This window comes from Trichosurus vulpecula, chromosome 3 (genome assembly GCF_011100635.1).
Source record: "Trichosurus vulpecula isolate mTriVul1 chromosome 3, mTriVul1.pri, whole genome shotgun sequence".
NCBI lineage: Eukaryota > Metazoa > Chordata > Mammalia > Diprotodontia > Phalangeridae > Trichosurus > Trichosurus vulpecula.
The window spans coordinates 403,847,132-403,860,334 of record NC_050575.1 but is presented as its reverse complement, the minus strand read 5'-3'; the positions used below and the strand labels follow the sequence as shown (position 1 = coordinate 403,860,334).

Below are 13,203 nucleotides of genomic sequence, written 5' to 3'. Positions count from 1 at the left end.
CAGCCTGTCCCCCATTTGCGGAATGCATTCCCTCTTCATCTCTGCCTCAAAGAATCCCTGGCTTCCTTTGAGGTACATGCTACATGAGGCTTTTCCCAACCTTCCCCTCCCTCCCCCATTCGATCTCTCTTGAAATGATTTTATAGGGTACAGGTTGTACTCTTCCTTCACCAGTTAGACTGGAAAGTACTAGGGGCCAGGATGTATTTTTTTTTCTTTTTTTGGTCTTTTTATTCGCCCGTTCCAACAGTGCCTTGCACATAGTAGGGACTTTATAAAAATGCTCATGGAATTAATGGGCCTCATAGCTGGCAAAGGCCTTGGTAGGGTCACCATGGATCTTCAATCTGGCCTCTACCATGGCAAATTCAGACCCTCTTTAATTTGATAAGGTCACCTAGGGGCAATCCAGCTCAGGGGAAATGGTTCCCACTAACCAAAGCCACAAAGGCACTAATTTGTTAGCCAGTTTATTTCTTCATAATGGGAGGACTATCCGGCCAGATAAGCAATGTCAGCCATGAGAAAGTGCAGGTTCCTCTTTCCTGCTGGGTGAGTCCTCCCAGGAGATCTGATCAGAGATCAGAAGCCTGCCTGGTGAGTGGAGGGGTGAGCCAAGAGAGCTGGATACAGTATTCCTAAGGGGTGACAGGGAGAGTCTGGCCAGCTCTGGCTGCCTGATAAATGGCGCCTGTTTTTTCTAGCCTCTAAAGACTGTAGTCCCCTCCCCTTCTATTATTGTGCTACTTGGAGCTTACAGTGAGCCCCTTCCCCCTTTTTTTAAAAAAGATTTTTTTCCCATTTTAGGTTGTTTTCTTCTTGACCCAGATACAAACCCTCTGTTTGGCATTCCAAGCCCTTCACAACCCAGCCCCCTCCTACCTTTCCAGTCTCCTTGTACCTTATCTCCTACCAGGTACTTCCTCAAGATGTGCCTTGAAGGAAGCCAGGGATTCTTTGAGGCAGAGATGAAGAGGGAGTGCATTCCACAAATGGGGGATGGCCTGTCCAAAAGCATGGAGGTGGGAGATGGCTCCAGGAATGGTTTGAAAGAGAGGTGGATTAAAGGGTAAATCTAAATAATTATCTTTTGGATCAGTGACACTGACCTCCAAGAACAAGAGGCTCTGAGTCTTAGTTCCTCATGGCTCTCCCCATACCTGGAATGCAGCCCCTTCCTCCTCCCACTACTGACCTTCTCTGGAAGCCTTCCCCAACCCCTCTTCATTCCAGTGCTTTCCCCCTCTCTGTTAATTATTACCTATTGATCCTGTATATAGCTTGCTTTGTATATATTTGTTTGTTTGTTTTCCTCCCATTATACTATATTATAATTATGTTGTCATGTCATGTCATTATCATATCATATCAATCATATCGTATCATATGTCACTATCATATCGTGTCATTATCAATCATATCATATCATATTGAATTGTATCGTATCATATCCTATCATGTCAATCATATCATATCCTATCAATCACATCAATCGTATCATATCGTATCGTGTTGTATCAATCTCCTTAAGGGCAGGGATTGTCTTTTGCCTCTTTTTGTTTCCCCAGAGCTCAGCACAATGCCTGGCACATGGCAGACACTTAATAAATGTTTTTTGATTGATCCAGACATGTTCTAGTCTTCCTGGTTCAGCTTAGGGGACTCAGTAGTTTTATCAGCAACCAACCATCTTACCGGGGAGGAGTCCTTCCTGCTCCACTGGTTTCAACCATTTCTTTTTTGATTCTGATCAGAAGTTGAGGACGGACAGGACCTGGATTAGTTTTTTTTTTTGTTTTTACCTTTGTATCCCCAGGCCTTGAAAAATGCCTTGGAATGGATGAATGGATGTTTCTGTTTGTTTGTTGTTGTTCAGTCCTGTCCTACTCTCCCTCACCCCATTTGAGGTTTGCTTGGCTGAGATACTGGAGTGGTTTGCTATTTCCTTCTCCAGCTCATGGGACAGATGAGGAAACAGAGGTAAACGGGGTTAAGTGACTTGCCCAGGGTCACACAGCTAGGAAGTGTCAAAGGCTGGTTTTGAGCTAACAGAGACGAGTCCTCCTGATTCCAAGCCGGGTGCTCTATCCACTGTGCTACCTAGCTGCTTCAGAATGAATATTTACTGAACTAAATGTGACTTCCTTAGATTCTAGACTGTGTCCTTTGTATGGGCGCTCATAGCTCCCTAAGCAGCAGCTGGTCAGTGCAGAGGCTAGTGTGCTGGACCTGAACACTTAAGTCCCTCACTCTTTCTCAGACTCAGTTTCCTTATCTGTAAAATGGGCATCATAACAGCACCAACCTCCCAGGGTTGTCATGAAGATCAAGTGATATAATATTTATAAAGTGCTTATCAGTGCACCTGGCACGTAGTAGGCGCTTAATAAATGCTTGCTTCCTCTCCCAAGCACCAAACACCAAGTAATGTCTTGACATGTAAGAAGATTGCTTCACCCATCCTTTGGAAAGGGATTCTGACTCTTGCCCAAGGTGACCTGATAGGTGGTGACCTTTCTCCTGATCCTGCCCAGAGTTAGGCAAACAAACTCTTCTGCCCCACCCCCAACCATAGCTGCCCTGTGTGTGCTGCCTGGAGAAAGTGACCTCCTTGAGGAGCTGCCGGCCTGCTTGGGTTTGTATGTCTAGGCCTGGAACGTAGATAGCCCTGCCCCTGCCCACCGCTTAAATGCTTTTTATCTTTCACACCCAGCTCAGGGATTCCAGCAGTTCTTAGGAGGCATTACAACAATGGAAGATATTAATAATAATAATAATGTAGCTCACTTAAATTCTATCACCTTGTTTGCCCTGCCCTAGAGCGGCATTGGGAAAGACAGCAGGCTTTTCAGCATTCAAGGTTTTAAAAAATCACTTGAGTTCAACAGATATTTATTTTAAAAATTATTATGAAATTAACAAAACTATAAAATAAAAAATAAAATTCCACATAAACCCTTGACATGATACAAGGGTGAAACAAATTAAACAAGGAAAAGAAACTGGTGAAAGAAATGTTTTCAGTCTCTGTGCCCTTCTAGAACTGTCTGAAACTGCTACCTCCAGTGTTCCTGCCTCCCTTCCTCCCTTCCTCCCTCCCTTCCTTCTCCCTCCCTACCTTCCTACCTCCTTTCCTCCCTCCCTTCCTTCCTCCCTTCCTTCCTTCCTCCTTTCCTCCCTCCCTTCCTCCCTTCCTCCCTCCCTTCCTTCCTCCCTTCCTCCCTTCCTTCCTTCCTCCCTTCCTTCCTCCCTTCCTCCCTTCCTCCCTTCCTCCCTTCCTCCCTTCCTTCCTCCCTCCCTCCCTTCCTTCCTTCCTCCCTCCCTTCTTCACTCCCTCCCTTCCTTCCTCCCTTCCTCTCTTCCTTCCTTCCTCCATTCCTCTCTTCCTTCCTTCCTTCCTTCCTTCCTTCCTGTAGTTGTGGTTAATGTATACACAATTCTAGCTCCACTCACCTCACTTTCTGTAGGCCTTTCGATATTGCCTTACAGATCTCCTACTATAATTTTCCACTGCACCATAATATGGCATTGAGGGGCTCATAAAAGCTTGAGTAGAATGCTGAGCAGAGAGTCAGGTGGACTTGGACCCTGAACAGAGATTTCCTAAGGCCTCATGCAGTTTCTAATTACATCAGAGAGGAGAATACAGCTTTTGGTTTAGAGCTGGCAGAGGGAGAAAGGACTTGGCCATTGCTGACAGGAAAAAGTAAAGATTTATATTACAAAAATAGCTGAAGGATATCACTGCAGATCTTGTTTATTCTGTTAAAAAAAAATCACCAACGATGAAAGAGCCTGGAATTGGGTATCACTAATTCTTTTACCCCCATCTGGTTTCTTAGTTCAGTTAAAATCATTGGGAGTCGTAGGAGAATCTGCACTGGCTAGTGACTTTCTTCACAATTAGAGTGACCTTGCTGGACCCAAATTTATAATGAAGAAATTTAAAAAAATTCCTATGACAATATGGTGGCCATAGGCAAGGATCTGGGCATGCAAAAACCAAAAAGAACCAATCATGGGGAGAAGATAGGGCCTTCAATTCAGTTCATCAGGTATTTCTTAAATACCTACTGTGTGCCAAGGACTGTGCTAGGGCCTGGGACACAAAGGTAAAAAATGGTAACAGCCCCTGTCCTCCTGCAGCATCATCTCAGGGCTGTAAGAGCCAGAGGGGCCCCAAAAGTTGCTACAGAGATGCCAGGAAGTCATCCAGCCCCAGGCTTGCTCTCCCAATGGGGAGGGAGTCACCAGGCAGGGTGGGGCTGGGATGTACAGGCAGGGAGTTCATTTTCCTTCCTCTGCCCTGGGGTTCCAAATTTCATGGCTGCCGTGTGAGCTGCTATGGCAAATGGGCTGAGACATGGGGATGAGCAGTGCCAGGCTGCTGTTGTTTGAGATTTGTTGGTCTGCCAGTGATGGGGATCAGAAGAAAAAGGCCCAAGATTGTGCTCCCCTCAGTGTGTGGTGCCCAGAGGCTGAGACAGGGAAGATCACAGCAGCAGAGAGACTGGACCAGCTCTTAGAAATCCCATCAGTTGGTGAGATGGAGAAGAAGATGACTTTCTCCCAGTGGGCTTCCCTTGCCTTCCTTGGCCTTCCATGAAGTTCATGATCCACTGATGGGACCTCATACCTTTCTCCTTAATCCTTTCCACCATTGGAGGTGTGCGTAGTGGTTGAGGAGGGTAGCCTTGTCATCCTTAGGATTTGGAAAGGTGAGCAGGAGGAATTTGGGGAGAAGGTTGGAAGTAGAGCATTGTATGTGACTACGGATGTTGCAGGAGTTCTTGCGTCCTGGTAGGGTAGAGGGTTGGAGAGTCATTGGGAGAAGAGATTCCAGGTGTGTGGCTCAAGACATTGACTTCACATTTGGGGTAATAGTCCATGTCATCTCATAACTTAAATTCCTTAACACTTTTCCTTGCTGTTTTGGGGGTGGGTGGGGAACGAGCAGGACTATGCTGGTAAACATTTAACAACTGACTCTGAAAAAACTGTATGGCCTGGCACACTCTTAAGTTTAATTTTCCTTATTAACACATTCACCATTAATTTCATAGTTCCTGAACAATCAATGGAAAATAAATCAATCCCCGACTTGGAGTATTCGTAGATTTTCCAAGGTGTCAAAAGCTCCTGTTGAAGAGTTAACAATGAGCTTGAGTCACCTTAGGATTTATGGGCTGAACATCAGCCGGTGATCAGAGGAGATACTGCAGCCTGGCACCACAGGTGTACCAAAGAACAAGCATGGGGGAGGGCCAAGAAAGTGCCACCTGGTGGTCATCTAAGGCACTGCATGCCTTAGCTGGATAATTAATATGGGCACAGCTGCTTTCCTGTAGGCTTAAGGACAGCAGGAAGGAAGACATGGCCTCATTTGGACCCCATTAATGCAGGGCTCAAGTGTCATATGATGGACACTCAGAACATCACATTAATGCAAGGTAATTTGAGGCAGGAGAGACATGAACGATCCAAAGGAAGAATGTCCGTGGAGGAAGTTGGCTTCTAGTTGAACCTGGAAGGAAGAGGATGGTTCCAAGGTGTTGAGTTGTAGAGAGAGTACAAAGCCCCAGTGATGTCACTGCCCACTCCTCCTCTGAATCCTCATGGGACTCACCACTGTTTGCTAACCTGAATCAATACTCTCTTTCTTATCCCATCCATCTCTATCTCAGGGTCTTCATCCTTCACCTCCCTGGAATTTGCCTATGCAAAACCCTTAACACAGAGAGAGCTACCAGCAGGCAGAGAAGCCTGAGTCATGGAAAAATTGTCCCTTCCCTTTGTGTTTGATCTGGGCACCACCCAGGTCCCAAGTGTCCTAGGGAAAGGTCAGTAACAGGGAGGAGTACAAGGCATGCCTGCATCTGTGACATGACCCATTCCTTGCTGTTGGGAGAAATGATCTGCCTCGTGACTTGGGGAACGTGATAGTTTAAAAATTGTAAGCTTAGGGCTAAGCCCCAACCATTTTCCTGAGAGGGCATGAGCCAGCCTGCCAATGACTCATTGCCTGGAGACCCTGGGGATGTGGGTGGAGCCCTGACTGAGTCCCCAGGGAAAAGTAAGAAATATTCACCAACAAGCCTATTTTTCAAGCTTTCCAGGTCAAGTGGCCTGAGAACCCTAGTTTGCCAGAAGTTTCTGGGCTTAATTCGAGGTTCAAGACAGGGCATCCATTAGATACCAGAAATGAAAGGAAATCAATCTGGGACCTTACTCTTCCTGCTTATCTTTCCATATCCTGAAGGTGACAGCAGAAAGTCCTGAATCACTTGTCAAAGTATATTTTTAAAGTTTCCTTTTTTAGTTTCTCTAGAGATATTAAGAAATGATATTTCTTCAGCTTAAAACCCTTTCCAGATTTTCTCTTTTGAAAGTGGAAAAAACAGTCAGGGTCACCCCTTGAAATGGAGTAAGGATGATAACCAAAGTTAACTTTGGTCTGGGTGAGATGATGGCCTCCCCACCCCTGAATAAAAGGCACCATGACCACCTAAGGACATCTCTTTTGAATTCCAAAGCTAAGATATTGGCCATCGGAAGAAACTTTTGGGGTGAAGATCCAGGGAAGAAGTGAGTGGGAACCATTCTAGAATGTAACTCAAAATTGTATTTCAACATTTTATAATATTCTCCTTGTTTAAGATTCCTAGAAATGTTACCAGAAATTTTGTTGGAGGTAGAGAGTCATGTTAGAAGGCAGAGACCGTGCCAACTGGAATATTTCTCTGGAGGTAGAGAGTCATGTTAGAAGGCAGAGACCATGCCAATTGGAATATTTCTCTGGAGGTAGAGAGTCATGTTAGAAGGCAGAGACCGTGCCAACTGGAATATTTCTCTCAGTCAGAAATGGCATGGAAATTAGTGACAGATTCAATAAAATGGTTTCTGGCATGTTTGAGCCTAAAATTGTCAAGCACGTTATTAGTATTAATAGATTTTTTTTCTCTAACACACTTGTGCCTCTGAATCATGAAAAGGATTACAGAGGTACCCAGTTGCATCTCTTGGGAAGTGAGAAAGCAAGGGAAGCCCACTGGGAGGAAGTTGTCTTCTCCTCCATCCCACCAACTGATGGGATTTCTAAGAGCTGGTCCGGTGTCTCCTCTGCTGCTCTGATCTTCCCTGTCTCAGCCTCTGGGCACCACACACTGAGGGGAGCACAATCTTGGGCCTTTTTCTTCTGATCCCCATCAATGGCAGACCAACAAATCTCAAACCACAGCAGCCTGGCACTGCTCATCCCCATGTCTCAGCCCATTTGCCATAGCAGCTCACACGGCAGCCATGAAATTTGGAACCCTAGGGCAGAGGAAGGAAAATGAACTCCCTGCCTGTACATCCCAGCCCCACCCTGCCTGGTGACTCCCTCCCCACTGGGAGAGCAAGCCTGGGGCTGGATGACTTCCTGGCATCTCTGTGGCAACTGTTGGGGCCCCTCTGGCTCTTATAGCCCTGCAATGATGCTGCAGAAACAGTTGCTGCATTTCTTCGGCTGGGCCCCTGTTTCTTCCTAGTAGAATATGCAGTGTAAGCTCCTGGAGGACAGGGGCTGTTACCATTTTTTACCTTTATGTCCCAGGCCCTAGCATAGTCCTTGGCACACAGTAGGTATTTAAGAAATGCCTGATGAAATGAATCGAAGGCCCTATCTTCTCCCCCACCCTAATAGAATGTAAGCCCCTTGAAGGCAGGGATTGGTTCTCAAGGCTTCTCCTAGTGCCCTGTACCTTTCAGAGAGTAGGCAGTTAATAAATGTTTGTTTAATTGAATTAAATTATCTAGGACTGTTTCTTATTAAGGCAAGACTCAAACTCATTTTTACTTCTGTGCCTCACTTTCTCTATCTGTGACACCAAAGGGTGAGTACTTTCAGCAGAACCCAACCAACTCTTCCTTGTGTAGAATGTGGGCTTTGGCTCATTCTTTTAATTTGGAGTCAAGTCCCCAGAGCTCATTTACTTCTCCCCTCAGGGTTTTAGGAGGGTAACCTTTAGAAGTTATGGGGTTCTTAGCTTTGCTGATGAAACCTTTTCCTGTGTGTTTCCCCAATATCAATTATCCAATTAATATCCCCCCATTATCAATTTTGACCAACTGATCTTTCTTCAATATCAGTTCACCAATTAATATCAATGAGCTTTTACGAAGGAGATTTTCTTGGCAAAGACACTGGAGTGGTTCACCATTTCCTTCTCTGGCTCATTTTACAGATGAAGAAACTGAGGCAGACATGGTGAAGTGACTTGCACAGGGTCCTATGGCTAGTAAGTGACTGAGGCCAGATTTGAACTTGGGAAGATAGTCTTCCTGACTTCAGGCTTGGTCTTCTGTGCACTATGGTGCCCCCTGGGGGCCTCAAGGATTTATAGAGTGCCTACTAAGTGCTGTGCTAAGTACTTTACAGATATTATTTGATCCTTACAACAAACCTGCAAGACATGTATTGTTATTGTCCCCATTTTACAGTTGAGGAAACTGAGGCATACAGAGGTTAAGTAATGTGCCCAAGGTCACACAGCTAGTGAATGTCTGAGACTGGATCTGACCTTAGGTCTCCTTGACTTCATGGCCAGAGCCATCTAGCTACCTCTAGGTACTGTGCTAAGCGGCGAGAGAAAGTCCCTTCTCTCAAGAGGCTCACAGGGGAGACAACGTGCAAACAGCTGTGTACAGGCCAGATCCAGGTATGCTGGATAAATCGGGCATAATCAGGGGAGGGAAGGCTGGTCCACTCGGGCTCTGCTACTCATTCAGCCAAGGTCAGGAAAAAACAAGCACAAAAGAGAGAAGCAATAGCACCATGCATTCATGGCCACGTGGCAGGGGAGAGAGAGAGACAGACAGAGAAACAGAGAGACAGAGACAGAGAGAGAGAGAGAGAGAAAGAGAGTGAGAGAGAGAGAGAGAGAGAGAGCCAGCCCTCTTCTGTTCAAGGCTGCCCATGTTCTAAAGCAGGGAAAGGGTCTCTCTATTACACATACCCAGAAGCAGCTTGTCAAGAATGGCCCTAGGCAGAGCATATTATACATGCTCTAAGAACTGGACGCTCATTGGCCAGTCTTCCCATTACGCTTGTTTATGCTTTCAATACGTATTAATTATTTACCTCCTAATAGCACTGGCACTTACAAAGTAAGCTAGGAGAGAGCCTGCCCTTGAGGCTCTTACAAATCTACTGGAGAAAACAAGATAAATGAAAAATGAAACATTTAAATACAGTCAATCCTCAACTTTTGCGGTAATGTCCCTTGAAAATGGCATGAAAGTTAAAAATTCAAAAGCTGATACATTGAACCCGTGAGGAATAGGGGGTTAGGTTCCTGCAACCCCCCCAAACTGTAATCTTTTGCTAGCCGTTATCGGAAAAAGACTTTCCTGCATATGATTCTTTGTAACAAAACATTAGTTCTGGTAATACATGCTTTTCCTAACACAGTAATCATAAAAAACCCCATAAAATGCAGAATACAAAATAAAATTGGTGACACATATTTTTTTCTTGCTAGTAATTCCCTAGAATTCTGTGACCCTGTGATCCTAATATCTCAAAACAACAACAACTATATTGATTTCAGGCAATAGTTACTTATCATAATGCATAAAATCTATGGTGCCATAAATATTGTACAGCAAATAAAATTCTCAAAATGAAAACAGTTTTTAATCTGAATCTTACCTTCCGTGTGTCAGATGCCAGTGTGGATGGGGGGGCATTGTACTGTATAGTATACTGCCGTAAACCTACACCTTGGCTGCCCTCTGAAAACCGAGGGAAAGATTGATGACATTTTAGTTGCTGCTGTTGGAAGAAGTGGATGCTTCTGACATCCTGTCCTTCGTGACTGGTGGATGGCGTTGGAGATCGTGAGGGCCCCACCAGCTCGACATCCCTTGGGGTGTCTGCTTCCTGAGTCATTTGAGGTCCTTAAGGTGTCGGAGTATGGGAGCATGGCATAGGTGAGTTGACCTTTAACCTTGAGGGACCATCGATGTCTCCAGCCAGGTGGTCCATTACGCCAAGACACCCTTCAATCTTGCAAACTGTGCGTGGCACAATCTTTCAGTCTTGTTTATCATCATTGTCTTTTCTGTACCAAAGGCCTTCCTGGGCCATCACATCTAATTCCTTGTTCGTCAGCTCCTGGGGCTGCTCCTGCCGAATGTCAGAGATATCTTTCTCTTCCCTAGCCTCAAACCCTTTTGCCTCCTATGGTGTGTGCTAGATGCATGATTGCCTCAACATTCTGCCTTACTATTTCATCAATACCTTTAAAGCCTTCAAAATCCCGGATCCAAGCAGGCACCCCAGGAGTTGCTCAAGGTAGCCTGTTAAACATTTCCCCAGGCTGCAATAATGTAGACAATAGCTTGAAGTACAGTGACAGATTTCCAGAAATCCATCATGGTGGTTTCCAGGTTCACTTCCAAGTAGTTGCAGGCATAGCGGTAGATTTTCCACTTGAAGGCTTTTATGATTCCTTGATCCATAGGCTGGATCAAAGATAGAGTGTTGGGTGGCATAAAAACATCTGTTTTCGTGAACATTTTCAGCTGCTCACAAATATGAACTGGTGCCTTGTCTAATATTAAAAGAATCCTGAATGCAAGGTTCTTTCCCTTCAGATATCATTCTGCCTTTGGAATGAAGTGGCTGTTGAAACCAATCTCAAAAGATCTCTATAGTCATCTATGCTTTTCTGTTCCAGCTCCAATGTGCCAATATTCTAGCATTTATTTTTTCCTTTCAAAACCCTGGGATTTAGGGCTCAATAGATCATTAGTGGCTTACACTTGGAGTCTCCCATGGCACACAACAGTAGGGTCAAATGATTTTTAAAAGCCTGGAACCCCGGGTGTTAGATGGTGGATTTGGTTATATATGTGTGGTTTCCTACCTGTTTTCATAAACAGACCAATCTCATAGACAATAAACATTTGTTCTGGTAGGTAGCCTTTTTTCTCAGTCATCATGTTCAATACATACTGAAGCTTGGCAGCAGCTGAAGCATCCCCAGAACCAACTTCACCACAAAGTTTCACATTTTTTAAACCATACTGTAACTTAAAATGATAACCCACCGTTGGCTAGCTGCAAAAGGCTTCACATTTAGGGGCAGCTAGGTGGCACAGTGAGTAGAGCACCAGCCCTGGAGTCAGGAGGACCTGAGTTTGAATGCGGCCTCAGACACTTGACACACTTACTAGCTGTGTGACCTTGGGCAAGTCACTTAATCCCTTCTCCCTTCCAAAAAACAACAAAACAAACAACAACAAAAGGTTTCACATTTTCTTGGCCCTTTGTTACATGTCTATGGATTTGTTGAGCCTTCAAGCCAGGGGTTGGTTGGTTGGTTTTCATTCTTCCACCATTTCATTTACCCACAGACTCAGCTGCTTTCAAATTTTTTTTTCGGTTCCCTCATTGCACATTTGAGAGGGTTTATTTAAACACTTTCTAGAGCTGGTTCAAGACCACTTTCATGAATACTTTCCTCCTTTTTGTGGACATAAAGAACCATCCATACTCTGCCACCAGACTCACAGCTGAGAACATCTGGAGACATTTGGCAGCTTTATTTTCTCACTAAGCACCATTGCAGGCTTGGCACGCTTTGGGGACATAATCACAACACAGAACTCGAGTTTTAAAGGCAAACAATGAACATATGCAACAACTGCCAGGGGAGCTCTTTATAAGACCGCTGAAGCACTTAGTAGGACAGCAGGGTCCCAAACTTGTCCTAATGGTCCCAAACTTGTGGCGCCTGGTGTCTCATTACTTTTCTGTACTGTGCATAGCCAGGAATATGTGCAGTTGCTAATGGGAAATAAAATCATGTAAATGCTTGAAGTTGCAAAAGTCAAATGCTCTAATGTTGAGGATTGATTGTAATAGTACAAAAAAGTTCTCATTGCCTACTGATCTGATTGCAGATGAAGAGTACAGGTAATATGGCCCTGACTTCTGAAGGGGACTTAAATGGTATTAGGCAATCAGTTATCATTTGATCAACAAACACAGGCTATGTGCCAGACACTGTGCTAAGAATTGGAGATAAGAATAGTTAATAATAATAGCTAACATTTATATAGCATCTACTATGTGCCAGACACTGCTAAGAATTGGAGATAAGAATAGTTAACAATGATAGCTAACATTTATAGAGCACCTACTATGTGCTGGGCACTGCTAAGAATTGGAGATAAGAATAGTTAACAATGATAGCTAACATTTATAGAGCACCTACTATGTGCTGAGCACTGCTAAGAATTGGAGATAAGAATAGTTAATAATAATAGCTAACATTTATATAGCATCTACTATGTGCCAGACACCGCTAAGAATTGGAGATAAGAATAGTTAATAATGATAGCTAACATTTATAGAGCACCTACTATGTGCCAGGGCACTGCTAAGAATTGGAGATAAGAATAGTTAATAATGATAGCTAACATTAATGTGGCACCTACTATGTGCCAGACCTGGTGCATTAAGAACTGGAGATGGAAACTGTTCTCCTGGGAAAAGCCCCGGACTTGGAGTCGGAAGGATGTGCAGTAGAGGCTCAGCTTTGGTGCTTGCGAGCTATGGGACTTAAGACAAATCACTTTCCCATCTGTCAAGTGGAAATGCTAATATTTGTGCTATCAAGGTCACAGGGAGTCTGTGAGGGGAGATCGTTGTAACTTGACTTGGCACAGAAATGCCATTTGGGATTATAGTGGTTGGAGAGACTTCGGGATCAAGCAGGATTCCAGAGGACCAATATCAAGTATGCTTCCCACCTTTTGACAGAGAGGGGATGGACACAGGGTGCAAAATGAGACCTAAATTTACAGCCAATGTGGGAATTTGTTTTGCTTGATTATACATATTTGTTACAAGGTTTTCTTTATTTTTTTCTTTTTCAGTGGAGGAATAAGTCAGAGGGAGAAAAAAAGTTTCTTCATTGGAAAAAAAACCAATTTAGGGTTAGATGTAATCCTAAAATTATCCGAAAAGATAAGTTTCATGGAGGAAGTGGGATTTAAACTGGTCTTTGAAGAATGGCTAAGATTTTTGATGGGAGTCGGACTGGGTGTCAGTTTGCAAAGGAATGAAGACTGGAGTGAGCATAGTGGGGCTGCAGAAGGAGGCTCAGAGATGGTGAGGAAACCAGCCTGACCAGGGGAGGGTGCTGATGTAAC

At 44.3% G+C, this 13,203-nt stretch overlaps 1 protein-coding gene across 1 annotated transcript in view; it reads right to left on the bottom strand.

The window, feature by feature from the left end:
* Positions 1–10,503, bottom strand: part of SH2D6 (SH2 domain containing 6) — a 28,897-nt gene extending 18,394 nt beyond the window's left edge. Inside the window, exons 1-2 of the mRNA XM_036750107.1 lie at positions 10,393–10,503; positions 9,692–9,922 (exon numbers count right to left, since the gene is read on the bottom strand). Of these exons, the coding sequence (XP_036606002.1) occupies positions 9,692–9,922; positions 10,393–10,503 (342 nt within the window). The remainder of the gene's footprint in view (positions 1–9,691; positions 9,923–10,392) is intronic.
* Between the last annotated feature and the right edge of the window lie 2,700 nt (positions 10,504–13,203).